This window comes from Nilaparvata lugens, chromosome X (assembly GCF_014356525.2).
Source record: "Nilaparvata lugens isolate BPH chromosome X, ASM1435652v1, whole genome shotgun sequence".
Taxonomy (NCBI): Eukaryota; Metazoa; Arthropoda; class Insecta; order Hemiptera; family Delphacidae; genus Nilaparvata; species Nilaparvata lugens.
This window is the reverse complement of record NC_052518.1, coordinates 40,315,050-40,341,399: the sequence shown is the minus strand read 5'-3', so window position 1 is coordinate 40,341,399 and position 26,350 is coordinate 40,315,050. Positions and strand designations below refer to the sequence as shown.

Genomic DNA, 26,350 nt, shown 5'->3' with positions numbered 1-26,350 from the left:
AAATAATGGGTTCGAGTGCATTATAAACACTTTGTGCAGTCTTATTCTTTAAAGGTATACAATAAGCGTACTTAGTAAAACAATTAATAACAACTAAAATATATTGATATCCTTTATTGAATTTAGATAAGCTACCCATCTCAATCAGATCTGATTGATATAAATCGTTCTCATTCTTCAACTCATATCTGCGTGTGGGGTAATTTACACGTGCAGCAGAGTGAAGCTCTGCTGCTAATTTTGCTCTAATATTACTCATTCTTCTTCTTTGTGTGAAGACACGCTTGAAACAGAATTCGATGTGTTGGTCACTAGCTCGTTACACACACACTGATCTGTGCCATCAGTTTGCTATTTTGTAGTGCCCGAATGGTAATGTATCGATTCCGTTCTCTGCAATAAAGCGCTTGTCATCGAACGGGCTTAAACAAACCTTTGCGCATTCAATTTGATGCATGTTATGATTGAAGGATCTCAACATATTACATTTTTCCATATGTTGGCATTGTTCAATCAAACATTTCTTATACAAGTCAAAACTAAGTTTTCTATTTTTCACATGTGTCTTCACACCTTTTGCTACACACTTATTTACAGTTTCCTCCTTCTCATTATTTACAAGATATGAATATAATTTCGCCCGTAATCCCAGAAAAGATTTTAAAGGAAATGAAGCTGCCTCATCCTTAAATTTCCCTACAACTTTATTCCTCTCATTGGAGAAGCATTCGTGCTCAGCTGGGTAATTTGAAGTGTCAAACAATTCTAGATTTTCTCTTATCAGTTGGTAGACGTCGGGTGTCTCCAATGATAAGAGGAAGCTATCTGTATCAGTCATACAGAGCTGGATGCGTTGCCATGGTATGATTTTTTGCAATTTACAATAGAAAAAATCATACATGTGCAGTTTACTCAAATCCAGGATGCAGAAACCTGAATAGATTGGCTTATTCATTTTTAGTTCCAACTTTCGCGAGAAAACCGCAATCACATCCGAACTTATTATCTGCCAGCGTTTACATAGGGGATTTGAAATGTACTTATCTAGACGCTTGGCGTCTGTGATAATTTGAACATTACATTGATGCCGATTTCCCTGAATCGATTTTCCGAAGCATAAGTTACTCATCTGTTTAAAGAAGGAGACTTCAAATTTATTTTTCGCGGCTTGCCTATTACAGGTATTGAACTCAATGTAGTTCTTCAACCAAGGCGATTGGGAAAAGCTAATGACGCGATGTACCTTTGTTAATTGCAATCCGAGTTGAAGGTACAGTTTCAAATTCATGTAATGAACAATGTACCTCTCTCGATCAAAAAGTGTGTTCATGAGTTTTTTAGTCAGAGTTTGACCGTTCTCATTGGTTTGGTACTCAGAGAACAATTCGCTAGGAGGAATTTGATGAAGTGGAGCGAGAGGGAAATTGACATGCATATCATGTAACTCCTGTGGGTACTTGAGATCACATTCAATTACATAACCAGTTTCTGATTCACTCTACAAATTTGTAAAGTCAAGAGCATGGATTTCTTCCTCTGAGAGGAACTTTAAATTTCCATAAGGTAAGAATTGATTCATAGAGTGGGCATACAAAGAATTACAATCTATATAAAGCAAATAGTTACTTGGTTTTGTGGGATCGCATGTGTCAGGGATGTGTTTGTTATTGGCTTCGCAATAACGCTTGCCAATAAACGAAACACCACCGCGCATTCCTGATTCAAACAATAGATGTATATCAGGATCGCTAATCAATTGGAGTTCAACCCGGGTGAACTTTAACATACAATTCCAAGTGTAATGAGCAAGCGAAAGAAAATGATTCACATTGAGGCCATATGACCTAAAAATCGTTGACCTCATTTCTTCGAAAACCTCAACTAATAGCATGACGTCTAGGCACAGATAGAAATCATGATACTCGCCAAGAGATTTCAACTTGAATGTTGAGAACACTCTTTGTGCATGCTCATATTCTTTGGGGGAGAGGGGTGTATCGTTAAGATCATTATAAAAACATTCTATCAGAGGGAGAGAAGTCTCAGTGAATTTTTCAGGGCAAGATATGTACAAATAGGGATATACTCCTTTTTTCAACAATAGTTGCCTTTGTACGAGATCGGGGTCATTAAATACTGAAAACAGTCGTTTGAACTTCAATTCCATATCTGTACTATCTACCAAGCTGCGCACTAATACATCTAAAGATTCATTCATAAATTTATATGAATCTAAAAACTTGATTTTTCCCACTGTCAATGTCAAAAATCTTTCTGATGTATTGGCGATACAGGAAATTTCTTTTTTACATTTTCCGAGAGCTTTTAGAATAAAATGACTGTCAAATCCGCTAAAATTATGGAAGTAACAGCTAATCGTATTGTCAGTTCGAGTATTTAAATTACACGACACATGAGCAGCACACAAAAACTTTCCATTTTCATGTGCATGATGGCGTACCTTTGTGTCTGTTTCGGTAAAAACTTCATCGCAAAGGCCGCACTTATCAGCGTTTTGAAATTTGCGTTGCTGACGTTCACTTAAATGCTCCATCGGAATTTCACATTTTATATCTGCACTCAATAAATCACCCAGTTCGATTATTTCCTTGAGAAATTTCTCCATGATCTTTTCATTGATATTACTCGATCTATAGAGTACTGGGCCATACGCGATATCTCCATTCACATCAATTACAACGAAACAATACCCGCACGGAATATGACGCGCCGTTTTCTTGGTGTAACTTCTGGTAATAGGTACATCCTCAGATTCGTTACCATCCATATTCACAACAAATGTTTCCAAATCCGCGTAGATTGTATACTTTTTCTTCAAAGTCGAACCGAGTTTTTTAAATTTGATTGTCTCACCACGTTTTGGGTATGAAGTTCTCTGAGACTGGAACTTTGAACAAAGCTCTCTAGATGTCTCATCAAATTTGCTTTCCCATCACAATTTTTAGATTTGTTTGTTGTAAATCTGTGAAAACAGAAATTACAAACAGCTACTTGACGATTATTTTTCGAAAGGTGAAAAAGAAGACATGACAATCCGTTTTTCCCGTTCGCAGTGTTAATTAAACAAAAATGAGTTTTTCCTGCATCGCCTTTCAACATTAAAAGATTAATTTGGTATTTACGCGTACGGAATATGCTTGTTCGATAGGGGAAAAACTTTTTGTTGTCATACGCGATAACATGAACTGCGATGTCTGTATTGAGAATTTCAAATTTCTTTATGTCGCAATCGGTGGTTGGGAAATTAACTCCGTGAGTGTTCAGCCTGTGAGCAAATTTGCTCAAATATTTCACCATTAATTGACTGTTATTCGGTTTCTGGTGAAAATAGGCTCGAACACTCCACAGAAAACACTTTTTATCAGAAAGATTTTTGATATTGATAACACATTTCTTATTCTTAATGAACTGGGGTGTTTGAATATAACTGCTTGTGTACATTGGATTATATCTAATCACATTTACATCAAGCGAGTCGATCTTCTTCAACACCCACCCACTCCCAAATCGAACAAAGTTATCGAATGAACTTAAAATTTTCCTAACTGCTAACATAAATTGTTCATTCAATTCGTCATAACTCTCCAAGACATTCATGCCTATGGCCGAGTAGCTATGAAGATTCACAATGGATGAAACAGCTTCAGATTCCTCTGATTCTAAAACTACCATCTTATACAATAATACATTTAATACTAAAAACCATTTAACATTTCCTTCGAAACGTGCAGCGTGTTCTCTTATTATCTCGAAAACACGAGCTTTTGAGTTTTGAAGCACATTTTCAATGTCAGGTGCTACGTTTTTGAAGGAAATGCGATGGCGAATTGCTCGCGAACTCACGCCTCCAACTCTATGTTCTCTGCTATGCTCCATCTCTGCTACTAGCGGGTTACTGAAAACAAACAAAGAATATATTACTATGGCACAGAATTAGATATAAAAACAAGTAAACATTAATCTAAAAATCAGTTGTGATTTAACAAGCTGCGAGTACAGTGCAAAAAATGCTATCACAGGATCAGATTTTCATGCATGAACGATTAAGGTTATTAACATTTGATAATCGTTGGAAATTAGAATCGAGTCTGTTGTCACCTCAAAATTTGGCTAAACAGGGTTTTAAATTTGTGCGAGCACCTGACGTTGTTCAATGCGTGTTTTGTTCAGTATATTTAGAAAATTGGTTGCCAACAGACGATCCTAGTAAGGAACATGAACGATGTAGTCCAAATTGTGGATGGCGCAAAGAAGATAATATTTCATGTGAAGAGGAGAATTTCGATAATAATATTCTACGACAATATGAAGAACGAGTTTTAACTTTCCATCGTCCAGAACCATTCAAGCTCTCAGTATTTATTAATAGAGCAGACTATTTTGCAATAAATGGATACTTTTTGCATGAGAAATCATATCTGCAATGTGTATATTGCAAATATATTATTGAAAATCCTTATGAAAAAGTGATACATGTTCCATTTTGTATATATAAAAAGATGAGCTATAATGGAAAAGAAACGACAAATGATGAAAAAGAAGATGCTGTGGGAAAACAAGCTGGATATAGTACAATATGCACTCTGTTGTAATCGAGATATTAGTGATTCCTAAGTGCATTGTCGTAGTATCAGGAAAGAAGTAACTCCTGAAAAATCATGATTAGAAAAATAAAGAATTGTATCATACTTACATGCAATGAATGATGTGCTGTACTGTCTCTCTCTCTCTGCTTACACTAGTTCTTCATACGTCTTTCCTCCTCAAAGAATGGAGTGATTATGCACTCTCGAACTCTGTGAAATCAACGAACATAATGAAAATCACAATAATATTGAGAAGAAATTTAGCAAGTCAACATGTGATGTTAATTATGGAAATTAATGAGGAGATTACATTCGAAATATTGTTATTCGAGATATGTGGAAGTGAGAATTCGAGTGCATTGTGAGAATTTGATATTTTTTCTCTGAATGCAACTTGCTGTACGTGTAAGAATGCATTTGTATGTCAAGGATGTGACAAGTGGAAAAATGCACTATCTCTCACTCACCCTAAAACAGAGAGAGAGGAACGAATGAGTATATAAGAGGCGGTCATTGGATTTGCCAGCTTCATTCGACCACTAGTCACGTTTCACACATATCCTCGCTATCATCATCATGGAGTCCACACGTGAGCAGTACATCCTTCCGGATACACCTCCTCAACAAGAACCATCATTCTCATCTTACTGGGCAGCGCAAGCTGCGCGGAAGAAGAAGATTCCTTCTAGCAGTGCTGCTCCCCCTGCTGCTGTCGCTGTCGCATCCGACCCCGAGGAGTCGCCCCTGAAGAGACGTGGAGTCTTCGTGGAGAGAGGGATGAGCAGCGATGAGCTCATTATACCAGACACACCACCACCATCTCATCTAGGATGGGCACCGAAGCGAGTGCCGCTAACAACAATTACCACCAACAGGCAGCAGGGGAAGAGAAAACTGCAATTTCTGGAGGAGGAGGAAACCAACTTCGTACCCTCAAAGGTTAGTTATTTCAAATATTATTAACATGTAATGTGAACAGATGATTTTAAATCTTTATATGTTGTCATCCAAAAGCTTGCTAGTATCTGATAAATTTCTTACTGAGAAAAACTAATTTCCAATGTTCACATTACATGTACTCACATTGGAGTTATTGATGAATCTGATTTGAAAGACAATTTCTTGATAACGAATATAGGAACTTAATTCAACTTTAGAGTTCAGTCAAGATGTTTATTCGACTACATGAATATGATGATTACATTGATATATTCATTTAAATTGAGCATAAATTGTTTTATGAAATCAAGAAATATAATTATTTGAAGTGATTAGGTTGAATGCATGCTACTATCTAATAAGTGAGAAAAAACTAATTTCCAATAGATGTCTTTGTACAATGCACAATGTGATATTAAATGATTAGAGTTCAGTTAAGATGTGTATAATTTTATTTTTGAACTGATCAAGCTTACTAGTAGTTCAGTCAAAAATTGAATAAGATGAATATTTTGATTTCATTATTATGATGCTTACATATTATTTGCTATAATATTGAAGTGATGTGTTAAGGAAATTACTGATTTACTCGATAGTTATATTGTGATATTAAATGATTAGTGTTCAGTTAAGATGTGTATAATGATCACTTTTTGAAATTGAACTGATCAACCTTACTAGTAGTTCAGTCAAAAATTGAATAAGATGAATATTTTGATTTCATTACTATGATGCTTACATATTATTTGCTATAATATCGAAGTGATGTGTTAAGAAAATTACTGATTTAGTTGATAGTTTTATTGTGATATTAAATGATTAGAGTTCAGTTAAGATGTGTATAATGAATACTTTTTGAACTGATCAACCTTACTAGTAGTTCAGTCAAAAATTGAATAAGATGAATATTTTGATTTCATTATTATGATGCTTACATATTATTTGCTATAATATTGAAGTGATGTGTTAAGAAAATTACTGATTCAGTTGATAGTTATTTGTTGCAATGAAAGAGTTTGCTTATTAATTTGATTCACTATTGGATTCTGCAAGAAATATTACTTCAATAACTGATATTACTCACTTTGTGTAGAGAATGTCTTGTCAATCTGATGATATCAAGTTGAGATTATGACAATAATCTGTTGATCACAAGTAGTTGATAATCTGAAACAAATTATAATAAAGTTACTAATCATAGATTTTCATTTAACAGAAACATATGTCTGAGAACACCTCCATGGCTCCGCTACTGGAGGAGGCAGCCGCGCGGGATGATGATGATGATGAGGACTTCATCACACTCATCAATAAACCATCACCAAAACCGTGGGTGCCTCTCCGCGAGCTGGCGGAGGATGTTCCACATACTATCATCTCAGTGCGGGAGGAAACGAACCATCATGGCAGACGAATTATTTTGAAAATTAATATCGCTTCTACGAAGAAAATCTCTGAGGTATACCTGCCTCAGAGATTTTCTTCAATAATTTCACCTTGTAAAGTTGTTAAATTTAATTCTAACTGTAAAAATTTAGGAATAGTAGTGAAGCATATAACCGCTACATGGAGCAACATTAAGATTGTTAAAATTTAACAATCTTATTCTCATAGCATGTAGTGGTTATATGCTTCACAAGTAGTATTTAATGTAAATATTGTAGTGTTTGATAATAAATTGTTGTATTGTTTTTAAAAAATTGTTCTTAATTCTCACCTGTCAAAGAAGATGTAGAATAGTACACTGTTCACGCGAGAATAGATCCTCTTGTAACTGAACACTCAATGACTGTAGAATAGTTCATGCAAGAATAGTAATGCTCTTGTATAGTCATTGAGTGTTCAGTTACAAGAGAAGCTATTCTATAGTTGCTGCTGCGCGTGCGCATGCGCATGCACCACATGCCAGTCTTGACCTTGTTGCGAGATTCTCCTCGATCTGTTTGCGCTATACACTCACTATAGATATAGCAATCTATTTTTATCAGTATGCTTACAACACTTGAATGGAGAAGTTGTGCAATGGAGATAATCGTATGGAGAGTTTTATTTGTTCTTCTCTTTATAATATGTTGTGTGAATATGCTATTACTTTTCCATATTGCTTTGAAAAAATATGATTCAATGCAAAATGATGGTAAGAGAATATTGGAATCTATACAAAATGTACGAAATAAGATTAGGGATTTGGAAACACCTCAATTGATGCAGGAATTACTGCTAGTAAGAAATCATACATTATCTTATATCAAATCATGTGTCAATTCATCAGATGCTTCTCTCGATGTTAGTCTAAGACATTGGTATAGATTTATGATTGATGAACGTTCAATTCTTTGCAATTTCTACAAAACTTACAACATACTTAACAAGTGTGTTAATAAGACACATCATGATGATAGAAAATTGTATTCCCTATTGATTAAAACATACCAACTTTGTAGTAATATATAAAGCACATAGTGAGACAATTTCTTTGTCTCTCGATTGAGGTTAAGTGTTTGATTAATTAACCTCAGTCGATGTTCAACTATTGAGTTGAAAGGTAATGAAAAATGGTATGTAGAAGAAAGTTATCTTCTAGGAAACGAGGTAAAGGAATCTTGAGTTCGGCTAGCAAAATTGTCAAAGGTATAGCGGGTACTGCGGGGGACATTACATCAACTATTATAAATAAATTAATAAACGCATCACCTGAAATTCACCTCCGGGGGGCTACCAGTGGTGTGGCCCTGGCACCAAGGTTAATGAAAGGTTAAAGAGGGGGATGAAGGTATAAATTCATTAGATAGGGCCTGTAAGGTACATGATATAGCATACACTCAAAATAGTGATAATAAGTCGCGAGCGATTGCAGACAGAGCTCTTGCAAACACAGCATGGGAAATATTCAAGAATCCAAAATCATCTCTAAGTGAAAGAGCACTTAGTTATCTTGTAACAAACGTGATGAAAGCTAAAGCAGCGTTTGGCGGTGGATTGAGAAAGAAGAAGAAGAAGAAGAGCACAAGTGTTGGGAAAACTCATAGCAGCTCGATAAGGAAAAAAGCTATTGCTCAGTTGAAACAGCATATTGCAGGTAGAGGTTACTATTTGAAACCGTACCCTCCAATCTCGAGTGGTGGTCGTATTTTGATTGGGCCCAACCCCACATCCTCCTCCTCACCATATGGTGTAAGTTTATTCCCAAAGAAAAAAAGAGTTAAAAAACGTAGAACGACAAAGAAGGTGAAAAAATGAATATCGATGGTGAATTGTCCAATCACGATCTAATAAAATGGTGTAAATTATTACAAATTCCCCTACGAGGTGTATACATGATAGATACATTACCTAATAAAATTCTAAAAAATGAGAATTGTATTGTTAATTTAGACACTCAATCCGGACATGGTACACACTGGGTTGGTTATAAGAAACGAGGATCAAATGTTTACTATTTTGATCCAATTGGTAATTTACAACCACCTTATGAATTGAATAAATATTGGAAAAAAGAAACAGGTGTAAATATTTTTTACAATGTTGAGCACATGCAACCATTACATACAAATATATGTGGACACCTTATGCTCTTGTTTTTTGCGAACCAGTTGTAATCCAGTATTTGTACCGAAAACATATAAGATGGTTGTTATTACATTACGATCTAGATCAAGTGATCTCTATGAACATTTACAAGAAATTCTCGATTTGGATAAAAATAAAGAATGGGAAATTGGATTGATTAATTTCTGTACTTACAATAGCATTGCAAATGTTATAAAAGGTAAAAATTCTAGCTTCAAATATGGTGATAAATTAATTGATCTTGATACGGGTGCATATGAAGTTGATGACATTATATTAGCTTTAAAGAGTAAATTGAATAGTGACGAAAAGAAACTTAATATAAGAGCTAACACGAATACTATGAAGCTCGAAATTCGTTCTGATAAGCCTATTGACTTTACATCATCTACTTCAATAGGAAAAATGCTTGGTTTTGATAATGTTATATTACAACCGAATAAATGGTATTATTCTCAGCATTTAGTTAGCATAACAAATATTAACTCTATTGTAGTTGAGTGCAATATAGCCTGTGGGAGTTACTCCGATGGCAAACAGAAACATATTATATACGAGTTCTCACCTAGAGTACCTAGCGGGTATTTGATAAATGAAACGCCTAATCCGATAATCTATATGCCTTTAAACACACATAGAATTCAAAGCATTAATGTAAAGGTAACCGATCAAGAAGGATCGTTTATTGATTTCCGAGGAGATATAATTACAATTAGACTTCACATTCGTGAAAAACAAAGAACTTGAAATGGGATTCCTCGTTTTCAAACCTCGCACTAGCATTTGCTCACAGAAGCTCATTAGAGACTCGAACGTGATAGAGTCAACACCTAAAAAGCTACGTGCTATATCGGCGAAAAGCGCGAGAATATTGGAAAAGTTGGGATTTATAGTAGATTGGCGTCATGTACGGCGCAGCAATTAGTGAAATTCTCGATGTTGAATCTCAACTCGAGTTCTATAATGATATTACTAAATTTCAGTTCCATACTCATACAGTATATTCGGGACAAGAAATTAAACCCTCAGATGAAGCTCGCATCCATGTGGCTTCTATGGATCAGTACAGCCTTCCATGCAAATCATTTATATTTATTGAGGGGGAGGTGAAGTGTACAAAACCAGCTGCGAAGGCTGGGGATGCTCCGATAGAAGCTAAGTATATTATCCAGTAACCTCATTGGAAATCTCTTTGATGAAATTCGATATGAATTGGCTGGACAACAAATTTCTAAATCAAGACTAATTGGATTAACATCAACAATTAAAGCTATACTAGTGAAAAATATGTTTGATAAGAACACATATCACTTGGCCGGGTTTGACAGAGCAGGATATACACTGAAAGATAATAAGTTTACATTCTGTGTACCTCTTAAATTAGTTTTACCATTTTTTGAAGACTTTCAAAGAATAATTTTAAACTTGAAACAAGAACTTGTATTATTAAGATCGCCAACAGATCTCAATTGCATCGAGTCTACAGAAGCAACAAACGTTAATATAAAAATAACGAAGCTTCAATGGAGAATTCCCTATATTACTTTAGAAGATCATGTGAGGTTGAAATTTTTGAGATTGCTCGATGCTGATACACCGCTGAAGCTGAGCTTTCGTCATTGGGAGATTTCAGAATTACCAAATTTACAAAATAGCACTGTTCATTCTTGGGCAGTAAAAACCGCATCCCATCTCGACACACCAAAGTATGTTGTTTTAGCGTTTCAAACAGATCGTAAGAATAAAATTAATAAATCAATCTCGGAATTTGATAGTTGTAATCTTCAAAATGCAAAGGTCTACTTGAACTCTGACTATTTTCCTTATGAAAACCTCCTTGGTAAACAAGAATTGATGTACCGTATGTTTTTGGATTTTCCCTCGGCGTACTATAACCATAGTATCAATACTGAGCTTGGAACAGAGATTGATTTTGACACATTTTGTACTAAAACACCCCTGATTGTAATTGACTGTTCACATCAATCTTCTCATTTGAAATCCTCCACAGATATTAGAATAGATATGGAATTTAAGGAAGCTGTACCTCCAAATACTTCCGCTTATTGCATTTTAATCAGTGATCGTATCATGGAGTACACTCCCCTTACTTCCATGGTGAAGGAAGTTCAGTAATTTCTCGATAGAGCACAAGCTATATAAGTATTGCATTTTTCAAATTTTACTCATTTGAGGTTTTAGCTTTGATCGGTTAACATCTAGAATGTCTTCTAATTCTGAGAAGAAAACACGCTCTATCGGGATACAGTGCGATCTTGATAAAGAAGACAGCATCTACTATGACTCAAGATGTAGTACGCCTATAATGTGTTATAATTCTGAGAAGAAAACACAATCTATTGACACGCAGTGTGATCTTGACACGCAGTGTGATCTTGACACCGAACAAGACTTCTTCTACTATCACTCAAGATGTAGTACACCTAAACCACAGGAGGAGAATGGAGGAGGAGGAGGAGGAGGAGGAGAGGAGGAGGAGGAGGAGAAGGAGGAGGAGAAAGGAGGACAAAGGAGGAGGACAAAACAGCACAAGAGGAGGAATCCTCCTGTAAAAAATTTGCAACAGTCGACATGCATTGGTTCAAGGGAACTTCTAATCAAATTATCGTGAAAGAAATCGGAATCGTAGATCAGCTAAATAGCTTTGTTGTGTTACATTTCAAGTCGCCATTTGCAAAGTCGGAATTGAATGCTAAATTGCGTAAGCAAGTAACATGGGCTGAGAACAATTATCACAAAATACGCTGGGAAGATGGTAATTTTATTTATACAGACGAATTATTGATATCTTATCTTGAAGGATATGATAAAATCTACACAAAAGGTACAGAGAAAGCTAAGTTTCTTAGAAGGTTACACAAAAACGTATGTTGTTTACCGGATGAAATTGAGAAACCAAATTTTAACTACTTTACAAGTTCTTGGTGTTATAATGCCTGTGAAATTCATCATCGCAATCCACACAGTCGATGTGCGTTATTCGCAGCGGTTCATTACAATACTTTGATAATGAAAAATATGGACTCATCTCCAAATTTCATGTGTGAAAACAATAGAATGCTTAGCATGGAAAAATGTCAATTCTATTCAAATACAGAAAAGAAAAACTTTGCAAGATATGGCTTTTTCTATAATGGAGAAGAAATTCAATGTGTTTATTGTAAGCAAGCATTGAAATATCATACTGCTCGTGTATGTTGCATTGGAGGGAAGGCACAGGAACCGTTTAATTTCTCTATATTAGTACCGACATATGTATAGTTTCTTCATTTGCTCATCATGGACCCGTGCAAGTGGATGCAAGCTGATAGTGAATTGGAAATGAGGTTAGAACAGTGTATTGATTGGTATGATGCCTGTGAAATTGCAATTGAACATTCAACTCATGAAAATCATCATTTGGTGAAACAACTAAAAGACATTTTCTTAAACACAGTGAATTTGAACGATATAAATGATTATCTATGCTATTACAGACCTAATAAACTGTCTGTTAGTAAACTAATGAAAATTGAAGAGGAAGTGATGAACAATTGTAGTGAATTGTGTAAATAAATTTCTAGTGTATACTCAATTGTTTTCATTGTACCTACAATGTCTAAGTTTAATCCTTCAGTATTGCTTTGTTAGTTGAGCTGAAAAGATCTCACATGCGTTGAAGCTCAATGCTATAAGTGTGCAGATACAAGTAGTTTCTTATCACGTTTCACCTGTACATACACTCAACTGAAAAATATGGTTGATTGTTATAGCTTTTCAAAGTTCAAGAAACTATCTCGTCTCTTGATGACAATTTCATTCAATGAATTTGATCTAATTGCAAAGAATATTAAATTTTCAACGGGTGATGAGGTGAGTGATCTTGCATTAACAAAAACAGAAAATCTTCACTTTCCAATTCTATCTGAAATTTTTGAATTATTGGATGCATTAGAAACCGGTCATTTCCATTATGGTTGTTCAAATAATGATGAATCATTAGCTATTGTTAATAATTCTAATGATCTCTGGGAATGCTTATATGACATTGCCAATAAAAAATGTAAAAGATCATAGTTCGCTCTCTAGAGAGTTTAAAGATACATGTGTATTTGGATATACAACTTCATTCTATGCATTAGTTATGATTGAGGAAACATTAAAAATATAACGTTCGTTGTGTGTACAACCCATTGTCAAGAACATGTTTCAGTTAAATTTGACAGAAGTTCGTTTCACTTGAATCTGTCAGTAGATTGCCTCTCTCTCTCACACATATCTCTCTCTCTACTATTAATCATCAAATAGACCATGACTAAATGTAATTGAGCATGACTGAATGTAATTAGCCATGACTATATTAACTAGAGCATGACAAGAGAGAGAGAGAGAGTATCATCTTCCTCTCCTTCTAACTAGAGCATGACAAGAGAGAGAGAGTATCATCTTCCTCTCCTTCTTCTTCTCCTTCTTCTCCTTCTTCTTCTTCTCCTTCTTCTTCTCCTTCTTCTTCTCCTTCTTCTTCCTCTTCTTCTTCTCCTTCTTCTTCCTCTTCTTCTAGAGAGAGAGAGAGAGAGAGAGAGAGAGAGAGAGAGAGAGAGAGAGAGAGAGAGAGAGAGAGGAGAGAGAGAGAGAGAGAGAGAGAGATGTTCTTCTAAGGGGGCGGGGGCGGGAGAGGAGCGGGAGAGGTGCGGGGGAGGTAGGATGGGTGCGTGGGGAGGGGGGAGGGGGGGGGAAAAGTCATAAAAAAGCTTCCCAGTAAGTACAAACTGACACTACTGAACTCATTAGACTTTTTAAGTTCAGATAGCTCCTCTTTGAATGATTTTAATTCACTGAATACCTCTTCCTTAAATTTGTCAAACATTTTCACCATAAAGTCTTTTGATATATACTCACTATTGGATGCATCGGAATTCAAGTTCGCGAGGTCGGAAGATTGACTTTGACACTCTTTGCATTTCCAGTCCTTTCCCGATCTTGTACATCTTGCATCGAGATCACTGCTGATACACTTAACATGAAAATTTCGATCACATACACCTCTACATTTCACTGATGAAACTTTTTCTAGAATTTTTTAATTACAAATGCCACAGACCGCCGGCATATTAATAAAATGAAAATTGAACTCGTTTTAACTGTAAACAATTTTGCCAATAAATACACGCCAGATTGAGAATCGAAAGATAACACAGAGCAGCACAGAGAAAAAATATGAAAAATCACATCATATTATTATTTCTTCATAATTACAATAAAAGCTAAGCTTTTTCGAGTCATAGTGATCCCTGAATTACTGATTATTAATAACTAGTTTATCTCTTCAGCACATGAATCACCATGTACTCTACCTAGTATACATTATATACTCTCTGATTGCAGCATAGTAATAAAAATTTTAGCAATTATGGTGTTGGAAATATTGTTCTTGTGTCAAGCCGTAATCTGTGGTCAATAAAAAAAACTAGGAGTACAAATAACGCCTTTGAAATAAAGAAGGAAGCCAAAATAAAGAATGGGTGCTGATCTTGTGAGATTGCATATAAAAGATGTAAGGAGGTAAGACATTTATTGAGCCTTGTGCTTTCTGTGACTCTTCCTTGATAAAGCCAATTATAATGTTTAATTCTTTAGAGCTTCATCGATAATTCAGCGAAGTTTCGTTCTGTGGTTGACAAATATACTAGTAATAATATTGAGTGACCTGGCTGGCTCAGGTCTGGTGTCGGAGATTCAGGTTGCAACTGATCAGCTTCAGGGCCTCTGACATGACCTAACGACTGCTCTTTAGGTAGCCGGGACCGACCTCTTAACGTGTTCATCCGAAACACGGGAGTGGCCCAAGAAAAATATATGGGGTTGAGAGATACTTCCACATAACACAACTGGAATGAGCAAACAACTGACATAGTCCATTTATAGTCATCAACGAGTTTGGGAGGAGAAATTTACGAGGAGCCTCTATTTATAAAAATTGAAATTTCAAAATTTGTAAGATGTAACTTATAAAAGTAGTCCAGGCAATGAATGCTCAAAAAAGTGTATAGAGGGGAATGTTTGGAAGACAATTTTTGACCCCGCAGCTCTATTCAGGGTAGTAAGGAGGTGAACATATAAAAAGTCCCCACCCTTACACCCTGTGCTAAGGGGGTGAGGGTGGTTCAAAGGTACCATTTTTCGGTTTCTCGCAACCTCGAAAACTATTTATCTTACGGACAAAACTGTAATATACAAAATCAAAGCTCACATAATTTCCTACAATATTTATCTGTAAACCTTTTTTATAATTATCTCCTCTAGTTTACGAGATATCCGCTCTTGATCGTATGACATTTTTGAATAAAACACGTTTGCCTACAATTTTTTTCAATGTTTCTTCTTATAACTTGTTGAAAATTGATGGGAAAAATCCATGCTGATTATAAGCTAATAGAGCATTAAATTCTCTTCAATTTTATGTATGATTTGATACTTTTACGAACTTCCCTGCACCTGTTGCAGCATCAGCTTTAGTATTGAGTGTGAAATCTCCAGTTTTGTAACAATAGACCAATAGACAAAGGAATTTGGAGGGAATGTTTCAAACACAATTTTTGACTTTGGATGCATCTTTGGTGATACTAGTTAGGAGGAGAACATATCAAAAGTCCCCATTCCTAACTCATGTGCTAAGGGGATAAGGCTGATTTAAAAATTGCATTTTCCAGCATTTGGCTCCCACGCTCATATCTTGGAAACAATGCGTTCAACTGACATAATCAATGTTTTTCTCTTTCAGGGCTTATAACTCTCCAACAATGCATTTTAGAAATTGATGCTCATTGTAGGTTTGTAGAACATTGAATTCTCTTTGAAATGATGTATTATTCCACTATTCCAAGTTTTACTATCATTGTTGTAGCAGCTTCAATGTAGGGGGTGAAATTTTCAACTTTGCAACAAGTGTCAACTCAGCAGTCCCACACCTTTTGCAACAGAGGGGATAAAGATGCGCACTTTTGCTTTTTTCACCTACTAACTAGTCTAAATTAAACTGCAAAGTCAAAAATGGTGTCACAGACACCCCCTTCAAATATCATTGTCAAACCATCAATTATTGTTGCAGCAATGAAAATGTCACCCCCTACATTGAAGTTGCTATAACAATGAGATGGAAACTTGGAATAGTGAAATAATACATAATTTCAAAGAGAATTCAATGCTCTACAAACCTACGATAAGCATCAGATTTTACGATGCATTGTTGGAGAGTTATAAGCCCTGAAAGAGAAAAACATTGGATAAAAACCTGTAATTCCAACAATCAAGCACTTTCAAGAGCGAATATATCGGAAACTGTTGGGAATATCACAAAATTTCACAGAACAAAAAGTGTACAGAATTTTTCAAGATTCATTTTTCAATAGTTAATTATGTCGGTTGAATGCATTGTTCCCAAGATATGAGCGTGGGAGCAAAACGTTGAAAAATGCAACTCTTAAATCACCCTCATCCCCTTAGCACATGAGTTAGGGATGAGGACTTTTGGTATGTTCTTAGCTTCAACCATCATCATCAACTACATTGTCCTCACATTGTTATCTGTTATATACGGATATACCGTTAGATTCACTTCATTTCAGTATTCCCTAGAGGAGAGGCGCGCTTAAGGACACCTCAAGGATCAAAATTTTAAACACTTATAACTTTTGACACAATGCTCAGATTTCATCGTACTACACTTAATTCTTCTCGGCTTTTCAAGGCGGTCCAAAATCATGCATCATAAGTCAAATTTTGTCAAAATCTGAATTACAATATAAATTATTGCAAGCACACACCCTTTTTTATGTCTATATCGACTGGACTATACTCTTCAATTGAACCTTGAAAGCATACCAGTGCATTGTTCTCATAGAACATTTCTGAAGAGATGGATTGGACCTCATTCTCTTCAAAGTTGGCTCCAAATCAGCAGGAATAATATCCATATGTCGATTGGATTTGACAGGAATTGTAATTGAATTTTATCTGAAAATGGAAATATTGAAGTTTATTGGACACTATGATACAAGTCAAAGGTTCAGGACCTCAACTTAAAGAACCAAGCCAATTACTAACCAGATTATAGCAATAATATTGCTATAAAGGAACCAGTTTCATATCCTATCTTTGCAAATATTCAATGGATAGGTTTTTCTGTTATTTGTTAATTCTTGAACACACATAAATATATTGAATAGTCTTCTGTTTCAACATACAAGACAGAATGGAAGACAAGACAGAAAGGGGGCCATGGTTCTCATGTTTTAGGAAAATAAAAATCTGGTACTCTTAAACAGAGAGTTGAATAGCATTGTCTCTTTTCTGTTTAGGGCTACTTGTAATATAAATAGAAATACAAATCTCAGTACGCTTTTTGAATTATGTCATATGGAATGACAATGGCTTGAATGTCCGAAACATGATATAAAATAATTCGAAAAGGGTACTGGGATTTGTATTTCTATGAGGGTCATTCAATAAGTAATGAGACAAATTACTAATTTTCAAAAACGCTGAATTGATACATATGGAACTTTCAGGACATAAAGTTGGCAACCTTGCGATGACATCTGCTCAGTTGTCTCACCGTATTTCGTAAACATAATCACAAATTGACTCAGTTAACAATGGCGAGTTTGCTTGAGAATTGCAACGTGGAATAACAACTTGCTGCGATCAGATTTGACTGTCTGCCATTTTGACTCTGGCTTGTAGTCGTGGATCCATGTTTCATCACACATTCTTTTGAAAATACATTCTCCTTCAGACACATACTCATTTTTCAACTGTCGACTGATTTGAAGCCGGGTTTCTTTATGAGTGTCCATGAGTTGTCTAGGCACCCATCTTGAACAAGTTTTATTGTACTGCAGCTTGTTGTGAACAATGTTATGGACAGTTCCAACACTCTCGTTTACTTTTTCACTTATAAATTCAACAGTGATACGCCTATTGTCCTGAATTGACGAATAAATTCGAGATTCGAGAGATGAAGTCCCAACTTTGACTGGTCGTCCACTGCGTTGATTGTCACAAACTTTTGTATGGCCACTTTGAAACTGTTCTACCAATTTGTAAACGTTTGAACAATCTAAACAATGGTCTCCATACACTTTTTACATTCTTTTGTGGATTTCACTACCTTTCTCATTTTCTGCAATTGAAAATCTGATCACAGGACGTTATTCTTCCACAGAGCAATTCTCAAGCGAACTCACCATTGTTAAGTGAGTCAATTTGCGACTATTTTTACGAAATACGGTGGGACAACTAATGAGATATCATTGCAAGTTTGCCAACTTCATGTCCTGAAAGTTTCATATGGATGAATTTAGCCGTCTTTGAAAATAAGTAATTTGTCTTGTTACTTATTGAATGACCCTCGTATCTGAATAGTATTCATTATTTCCGAAGTTAACTTGAAAAGGGAATTTTTTATTTGAAGATTGGATTTGATTTGAATTTGAGTCAACCAAAATACAGTAGTTATAAAAATCTTGAGGTTTCTGTAGAACTTTTTATGAAGTACAAGATTCAGAAGGTCAACTGGTTTTGAAGTCGTTCAATACCCCTGAATAATTAGATTAGATCAAATATTTAGAGACTCAGATTGTTGAAAAAAATAAGTTCTGTCTTACAAAATATATTATATGTAATTGATTATCTGTTATTTAATCATGGATAATGTTTTAAAAACATGAATTTATCTCGATTAAATAAAGTTTGAAATTGAAAATTATCTGCACCCACTTTCATGCAATTTGCGCCGAAATGGAAACAATGGACTTAAAGTTGTAAGAATCGCTAAACAAGCTAGCACAGCTCGTCGTGTTGTTGTGATATTGCAAATTACCAGAATGGAAACTCGGCCTATGAAAAGGCCACTCCCTATCGGAAAAGATGTAAATAATTTGTCGGCTATACGAGCACTGCACATGAAAACAAGAGCACGGTGTAACCGAGAAACTTGTCTCAAATCTTGTAAGATACCTGAAAGAATCTTGTTGTCTTGAAATATGGACGGGCTTCTATGTTTCTAATTTCGGATTCTATATTCTTATGATGGATTAATTCTATATTCTTATTCATATGGACTTATGGATGGTTAGTTGCTATCAATACCATTGCAAACTGGGCTAAACAATATGAGTGGGCAGTGAAGTAGCCTGACCAGCAGCTCCTTAGCACTTGGAAACTTTACCAGTTTTATTTCAACCAATATTCAAGATGTTCAACCATTATCTCAAGTTTGATGAAGCAAATATCCATTGCTTTTAGAAAATTGTCAGCTTTGGCCGTTTGGGAGTTTGAAATTGAAACGAATTTGAATCATTTGAGTTTGAAGCCATTAATTATTTGTTGAAATTCAGCCCTCTTTTTTCAATTACATTGAAATTGATTTTTGTGAATATTGAAAAGAAAAGTTAAGAAATTAAAGGGTGATAATACATTTTTCATATTGGTCTAGAGACTTGAAAGATACCTACTATCTTCATAAAGTTACGAAGAAAGGTTTTAAGAAAGCGATGAATATACTCCAGTGAGGAGGAAATCCACCCTTTCTACTGAGGAAGTAATATGATTCTAATGGTAGTAGGATTTGAATGAATTCGAGTGACTTTTAATTGATTTGAACTGAACCAACTTCGTTGTTCATCCAGAGAGTATAGAATGTAATACTACATTCTATTCCTGACTGTAACATTACATTCTATACTCACTGAGTTAATCACGCAACAAGCCGTCTCAGATAACGTGAAAACTTCTGATGTATGCAGAGAGTATAGGATTACAATCTATACTCTCTGGTTCCATTATTATACTTAAGAAAGCGTAGTTCCATTATGACAATTTGCAATATCACAGCAACACAACAAGTTGTGCTAGCTTGTTGTGCGATTTCTACAAATTTTCCTCTCTTGTTTCCATTTCAATGAAAACTGCATGAAAGTGGGTGAAATGACAACGTAGACGCTAACTTAGCACTGACATGAGACCGTGCTCTAGAGATCTTGAGAACTATAAACATATATATAAGTGTCCAAAACTCACTTATATATTGTAAAGCCGTATTTTACCTACATATAATATATAAGCCCCACGTTGGTTGTGGCATGTTGTGTAACGTCCTTTTTGGGGTTACATATGCCCAGCTGGCAGTCTGTCGGTAGATCATGAGATATTTGAATATTTTTTGATATCTTGACACCTGCTTAGATAAAAATACCATACAATTCTTACCAGCTGCTCTTCGATGAACTTATACCAAATTCTGCTATCAATCGCTGCAAACTGCTGCTGCTGCTTTATCAATCGGCAATCTTTACCGCTGGATTGACTGGTTCCGCAATATTATAGATGTTGAAGATACTGTAATACTGCTTTGACTCAATACTAAGACCCTGCATTTCAGTCTGTTTGATTTCAGTGAATGGATTGAACCATTTAAATAAATCTTGAGAACGTATTATTTCTGAAGACTTATTGATCGACACTGTATTTCGCTGATTTATCCAACTCATTCGATGAAGAATACAGTTGGTTGATACTTCTATTAATGCGTCAATAATGATAAATGAAAATACTAGTACAAGATTGGTCATGCATGAAGACAGGATTAAAAATGAAAAGAACACCATTGAATCAATAAATATATAATTCCAATAAAATCAACAAGCAAGAAATAATATATGAAACAATAAAAGCAAATACAATATGAGAAAATACACAAGAAAGATATCACAGATTGCTCAATAACTCTTGTTCTGCTTAATAGCATCAATTAATAACTTTCATGATTTTTGTATCAGCATACATTTTACAGATTTCTATAGCTCAATTATTTGACTTGCTTCTGCTTATCAAATTAGAATTTTATACTTCAATATTCCAATAATATTTGATAATTTAAATATAAAATCTCAAGGTATAGGTTCGGCCGTCAGTGGAAGTTGGATAAATAATTTATCTTGTGAACTTTGAGCTTCCATAGTTCTTATTATGCCAATAATACTGATATTTAAATACATTAACTGAGCATAATTATTCAATAATTCCGAATAGTGATATTTAATTTAAAGTTTGGCAGACATGACCAGACATCAGTCTGGCAGCGACTGCCGTTGAGAAAAGTCGATGAGATAAACGTTGCGATAACGATTATCTGCTGCCTTCTCGCCAACCCGGTGTAATATTTTACGAGTTTACGTTTGTTTCGGATAATCATGTCGCTTTGTGCTAAGTGTAATTTGAAATTTTCGGTTAATAATCAGGACGTGATTAAGTGCGAACAATATTATCATGCTACGTGTACTCGCATAAGAACAGTTGCCAAATTGTCCAATCTCGGTGCTCGGAAAGAATCTTGGCAGTGCGATACATGTAACACCAATCCAGGAACTCCAGAGGACGAGCAAAATTCAATCCTCGATGCAATTAGTTTGCTCAAAGGAGATTTCAACTCCAAATTGGATTCACAGGCCACGCAGTAGTCAAAAATCACTAGTATTGAAGCATTGGTGATAAAAAACAAATATTTCCTTGAAAGTATTCAAAAATCGCTTGAAAATTTGAAATCCGACGTGAACAAACTGCAAACCGAGTGTGCTTATTTAAAGAAGCAAAATTCTGACCTATCTAGCGATCTATGGAGAGTGAAGCTAGAACTGAGAGACAACAGTATACGCGTAGCAACAATTTGGAGTTCATAGGAATACCTCAAACTGAAGGGGAAGTTAATGAAATTCTTAAAACTGTCGCCGCATGTATTGACCAACGTTACTCGAGAGCGGACATATCTGTTGCCTACCGAGTACCTCTTACCAAGTCTAGCAAATTGGAATATCCACTCATAATAGTTAGCTTTATTTCAAAAACAATTCGAGCGGAATGGCTGGCTGTCAGCTGGTAACAGAGGGAAACAGCATCAACTATTAGCGAAAGACCTCCATCCGACGATGCTTCCTGTGAACGTCTACATAAACGAGCACCTGACGCCTCACTATAAGTTCGTGCTCTCATACGGCAAGAGGATGGTGAAGGAACGCAACTGCACAGAGCCAACGCACGCAACGGCAAGGTTTGGGTCAAAACTAGCGAGCAGAGTCCACCCGCAAGAGTCTGGTTTATTGAAGACATTGATCATATTATTACACACAAGGCAAGAGTAGGAGACGACCGTAAGCAGTAATTCAAGTTCTATAGAACAATAAATTCACACAACACATAACAATGTAGGAGTGATTAATTCTTTTAAATCGAACTCCAGATAATGTGTGTCCACAATGTGTAGAACGAATCATGATATCTAGTTATTCTTGTTTATGCTCTATGAGAAGTATATAATAAGTTATTTTAAAATAATAATTACTTTGTTTTTGTTTTTTTTGTTTATGCTCTATGGGTCTATGAGAAGTCCTATAGAATAAGTTATTAAAAAAATAATAAGTTCTTTCACAGTTTAAGTTTTTTTTTCTAGTTCCTTTATTGAAGATATTGAACATTCATTTTGTGCCAAAAATAAAAAATTACTCAAGTGATGTACCTATAATTACAGTAGTATTTCAATTCAAAATAATATTAATAGCTGAAGATGACTTATTATTAATATTGAACTTATGATTTTCCCAAAGATCACAAATCATTATTATCATTTTTTCTCAGTTCACAATGTATTGAATTGGCCATCTCTTTTTCCTTATACTGTAGTTCATTTGCTCATTTCAATGCTAGATAAATTATTGAATTGAAATTCAGTCAAGTTTATCAAACAATTACAGTCAAAAAGAAACATATCTCAAGCCATGATAATATATCAATAAACTCTATTATAAGAGATAATGGAGTTTATTTGAGCTGTTGTACTCATTTAAGTTTTTAATCGAGTATTTTATTAGGAGAATGGAGTATTATTACTCTAGTTCAAATGCAGATGAACTTGATAATTATAATTTATTTATTCAGTTAAATTTCAATTAGGAAGTTGATAATGAACTGAATTATTTTTGTTACTTGAAAAGATAAGAAATTACCATTAAAAGAAACAATATTACCTCATCAATAATTGCATGATATAAAATAAATTTATTATTCGAATGTGTTTTATCAATCATAAAGGTTTAGTTCCTTGGCTTCCAATAATATTTGTAAACTTGATAAAGTATTTATCTATATACATCTATATCTATTTTTTTGTTTTGTTTTTCAACTTGATCTTTATTATTTAGTATGTACTCATAAATGATTATAGCCTGTTTTCTCGCACCGGGAGTAAGATGGGCGGGGAGCAGATTAGTAACATTTTTTGAAACAATATGAACAGGCATGAGAGAGAGATAGATATTCTTAATGAGATAGACTGTTTTGAATATGATAGTTTTTATAATTTCAATTCTTTCTTTAAAAGTGAGGTCGAGAGCGTGAGAATTTTCCACTTGGACATACGTAGTTTTAACTTAAATTTTGATAGTTTGCTATCGGGTTTGAATGAATTGAATTGTAGATTTGATATTATCATCCTCACTGAGACATGGATGAATGAGGACGACGAATATTCACTCGATGGTTAGATACAAGCAAAACAACTTTAAAACAGAATCGTAACGACGGAGTTATTATTTTTGCTAATGAATCGTTATCAGCTATCGGAAAGGAGATAGTTGGGTGTTGGGAGGAGTAACAGCATTGGAACTGAACTTTAATTATAAAAATAAGCAATACAATATTCTGGCTGCCTACAGAACTCATGATAGTAATGTTTATACCTTCATTGATAATCTTAAATTACACTATGAAAATCTTTCTTCTAATAAAACGTATATTTTAGTCGGATATATCAATATAGATATATTAAGTAGCAATCCGAGAACTAAGATGTATTTGAATGCTATGTATGAGGCGGGATTTATTCCTTGCATTGATAAGCCTACTCGTGTAGACAGCCGTACTGGTACTTCAACCTGCCTTGACCACATTATTTTTATTTGACAGGGGAATTTCCGCGAGGTTCACGCTGGTGTGCTGCAGGTTTCAGTAACCGATCACTATGGTGTAGCATTGGAGATTACTGACTACAGTCACAACAACTCACTTGAGAAGATAATAATATTAAATTCCATATTGAGAGTGATCGTTTGCGGGACCTGTTAGCTCGCCGGGGCTGGGGCGCTGTGCTTTGTCAGTCAGATACCAATCAAGCTGCAACCAATTTTTTAAAAATAATTAAGGATTGTTACAATTCAGCTAGAAAACCTCTTGCTAAGACAAATGCTAAACTGAGAAAGCTTAAGCCATGGGTAACCAAGGGCTTAGTTTGTTCCATCAGAGAGAGAGAGAGAGATAGAGAGAAAGAGAGAGAGAGAGAGAGAGAGATGGCATAAGATTGTCAAGAAACAACCCTTAATTCCAATACTGCAAAATCAATCTAAATCGTATAGGAATTATTTGAATAATCTGATCAAAATTACAAAAAATAACTATTTTAGAGTAAAAATAAATAATTCCAAAGGTGATCCAAAACAATTTGGGTGTACTGTTAATGAAATAACAGGTGAGAATAAAAAAAAGAACAATTCCCAACAGAGCAGTTTGTTAATATTGAAGTTGATACTGATGTTCATAAAACGGTTGCTAATGATTTTAACAACTATTTTTCTTCAATTGGCCAGAGACTAGCCAACCAAATCAAGATCAGTGGACCTCCAATAGCAGATGATAGGGACTATAGAATTGATAGAGAACTTTTGAATTTTCAAACTATTCCAGATGAGGTTATCCTGTTAAATATTCAACAACTTCGAGGTATGTCAGCCCCGAGCTATGATGGCATATCTGATCTTTTTTTAATAGAAAATATCGACCTGTCTCCTTTAAAGCATATTTATAATTTAAGTATAAGCACTGGTATTTTCCCAGACGTTTTCAAAGTGGCAAAGGTATTTCCACTCTACAAGGGTGGTATCAAGTCGGACCATAATAGCTTCCGTCCTATTTCAATGTTGAGTGTTTTCTCCAAAAGAAAATAATCAAGCATCAACTTACCTTCTATGTGGAACAGCATGACATTCTCTCTGAGCGACAGTTTAGATTCAGGACCAACAGATCTATATCTGAGGCATTATTCCAGTTGAACCAGGAACTGAAAGTGTCACTAAATCAAAATAAAAAAAATCTACTTGTGTTTCTTGACCTAGTAAAGGCCTTTGATACGGTGGATAGGCCCAGGCTTTTGAAAAAACTTAATCTTATAGGAATACAAGATAAAGCGTATAAATGGTTGGAATCATATTTGACCAATAGACAGCAGATGGTGCAAATAAATGGAGTAGAGAGCGACTTGAAGAGCATCCAATATGGTGTGGTACAAGGAAGCACTCTGTGGCCGCTTTTGTTCCTAATTTACATCAACAATCTACCTAAACTGAATGTAACCGGAAGCCTGTACCTGTTTGCCGATGATACAGCCCTGCTGGTGTCTGGTGATACAAGAAAAGAGATGTATGAAACTGCTGTGAGTGACCTTGCAAAGTTGAAAAAATGGCTTTATCATAATACATTAACTCTGAATGAGAAAAAAACTAAATATATGGAAGTTTCATTGAGAAACACTGTTGAAGACACAACTCAAAGTTTAATGTTACACTCTTGCAATGATTTGCAAATCTCCTCTTGTGGTTGTCCGTTGATGGAACGTGTGAAGTGCTACAAGTACTTGGGCGTAATGTTCGACGAAAACCTCAACCGAACACCCGAACAGCTATAATTTCAGGAATAATAATAACACCTAGAATCAACAAAACATATTCATCCACAAACATTTATTACATAGTTCATATGCTTTTCAGGAATATTCCCAACAAACTCAGAGAATTTGATGCAGCATCTTTGGTAGTGTACAAAAAAATTGTGGATCTTTGGCTAAACGAAATAGGTAGGTGTCATGAACCAGAAGGTTTGACAAACATCAGTTTCTTCCTTAAGAAGAGAAATAATTTTTTCAACTTTAAAAACTAAAAGCTGATCAGACAGTTTTGGCTGACAGATTAAAGACGATGAGGAGAGGTAGAAGTGGGGCTAGCATTCTAGTCTCCCCTCCAGCCAGCTAGTGGAAAAAGCTTTCCACTTTTCTTCTGAATAATTTTACACACTTTTTCATCACCTATCTCCAGAGACAGACCGAGCTGACCCGTGGATGGACATCCCCTGGTTTT

The 26,350-nt window shown here is 35.1% G+C and overlaps 2 protein-coding genes across 2 annotated transcripts; both read left to right on the top strand.

The window, feature by feature from the left end:
* Nucleotides 1-3,370: 3,370 nt before the first annotated feature.
* LOC120354574 lies at nucleotides 3,371-7,143 on the top strand. Its single transcript, XM_039441922.1, has 2 exons — nucleotides 3,371-5,546; nucleotides 6,763-7,143. The coding sequence occupies exons 1-2, from the start codon at nucleotides 5,184-5,186 to the stop codon at nucleotides 7,141-7,143; spliced, it is 744 nt and encodes a 247-aa protein (XP_039297856.1). The 5' UTR covers nucleotides 3,371-5,183.
* A 14,956-nt stretch (nucleotides 7,144-22,099) lies between these two features.
* On the top strand, nucleotides 22,100-25,902 carry LOC120354573. Its single transcript, XM_039441921.1, has 2 exons — nucleotides 22,100-22,221; nucleotides 25,440-25,902. Exons 1-2 carry the CDS (start codon nucleotides 22,100-22,102, stop codon nucleotides 25,900-25,902), a joined length of 585 nt encoding a protein of 194 aa, XP_039297855.1.
* Nucleotides 25,903-26,350: the final 448 nt, after the last annotated feature.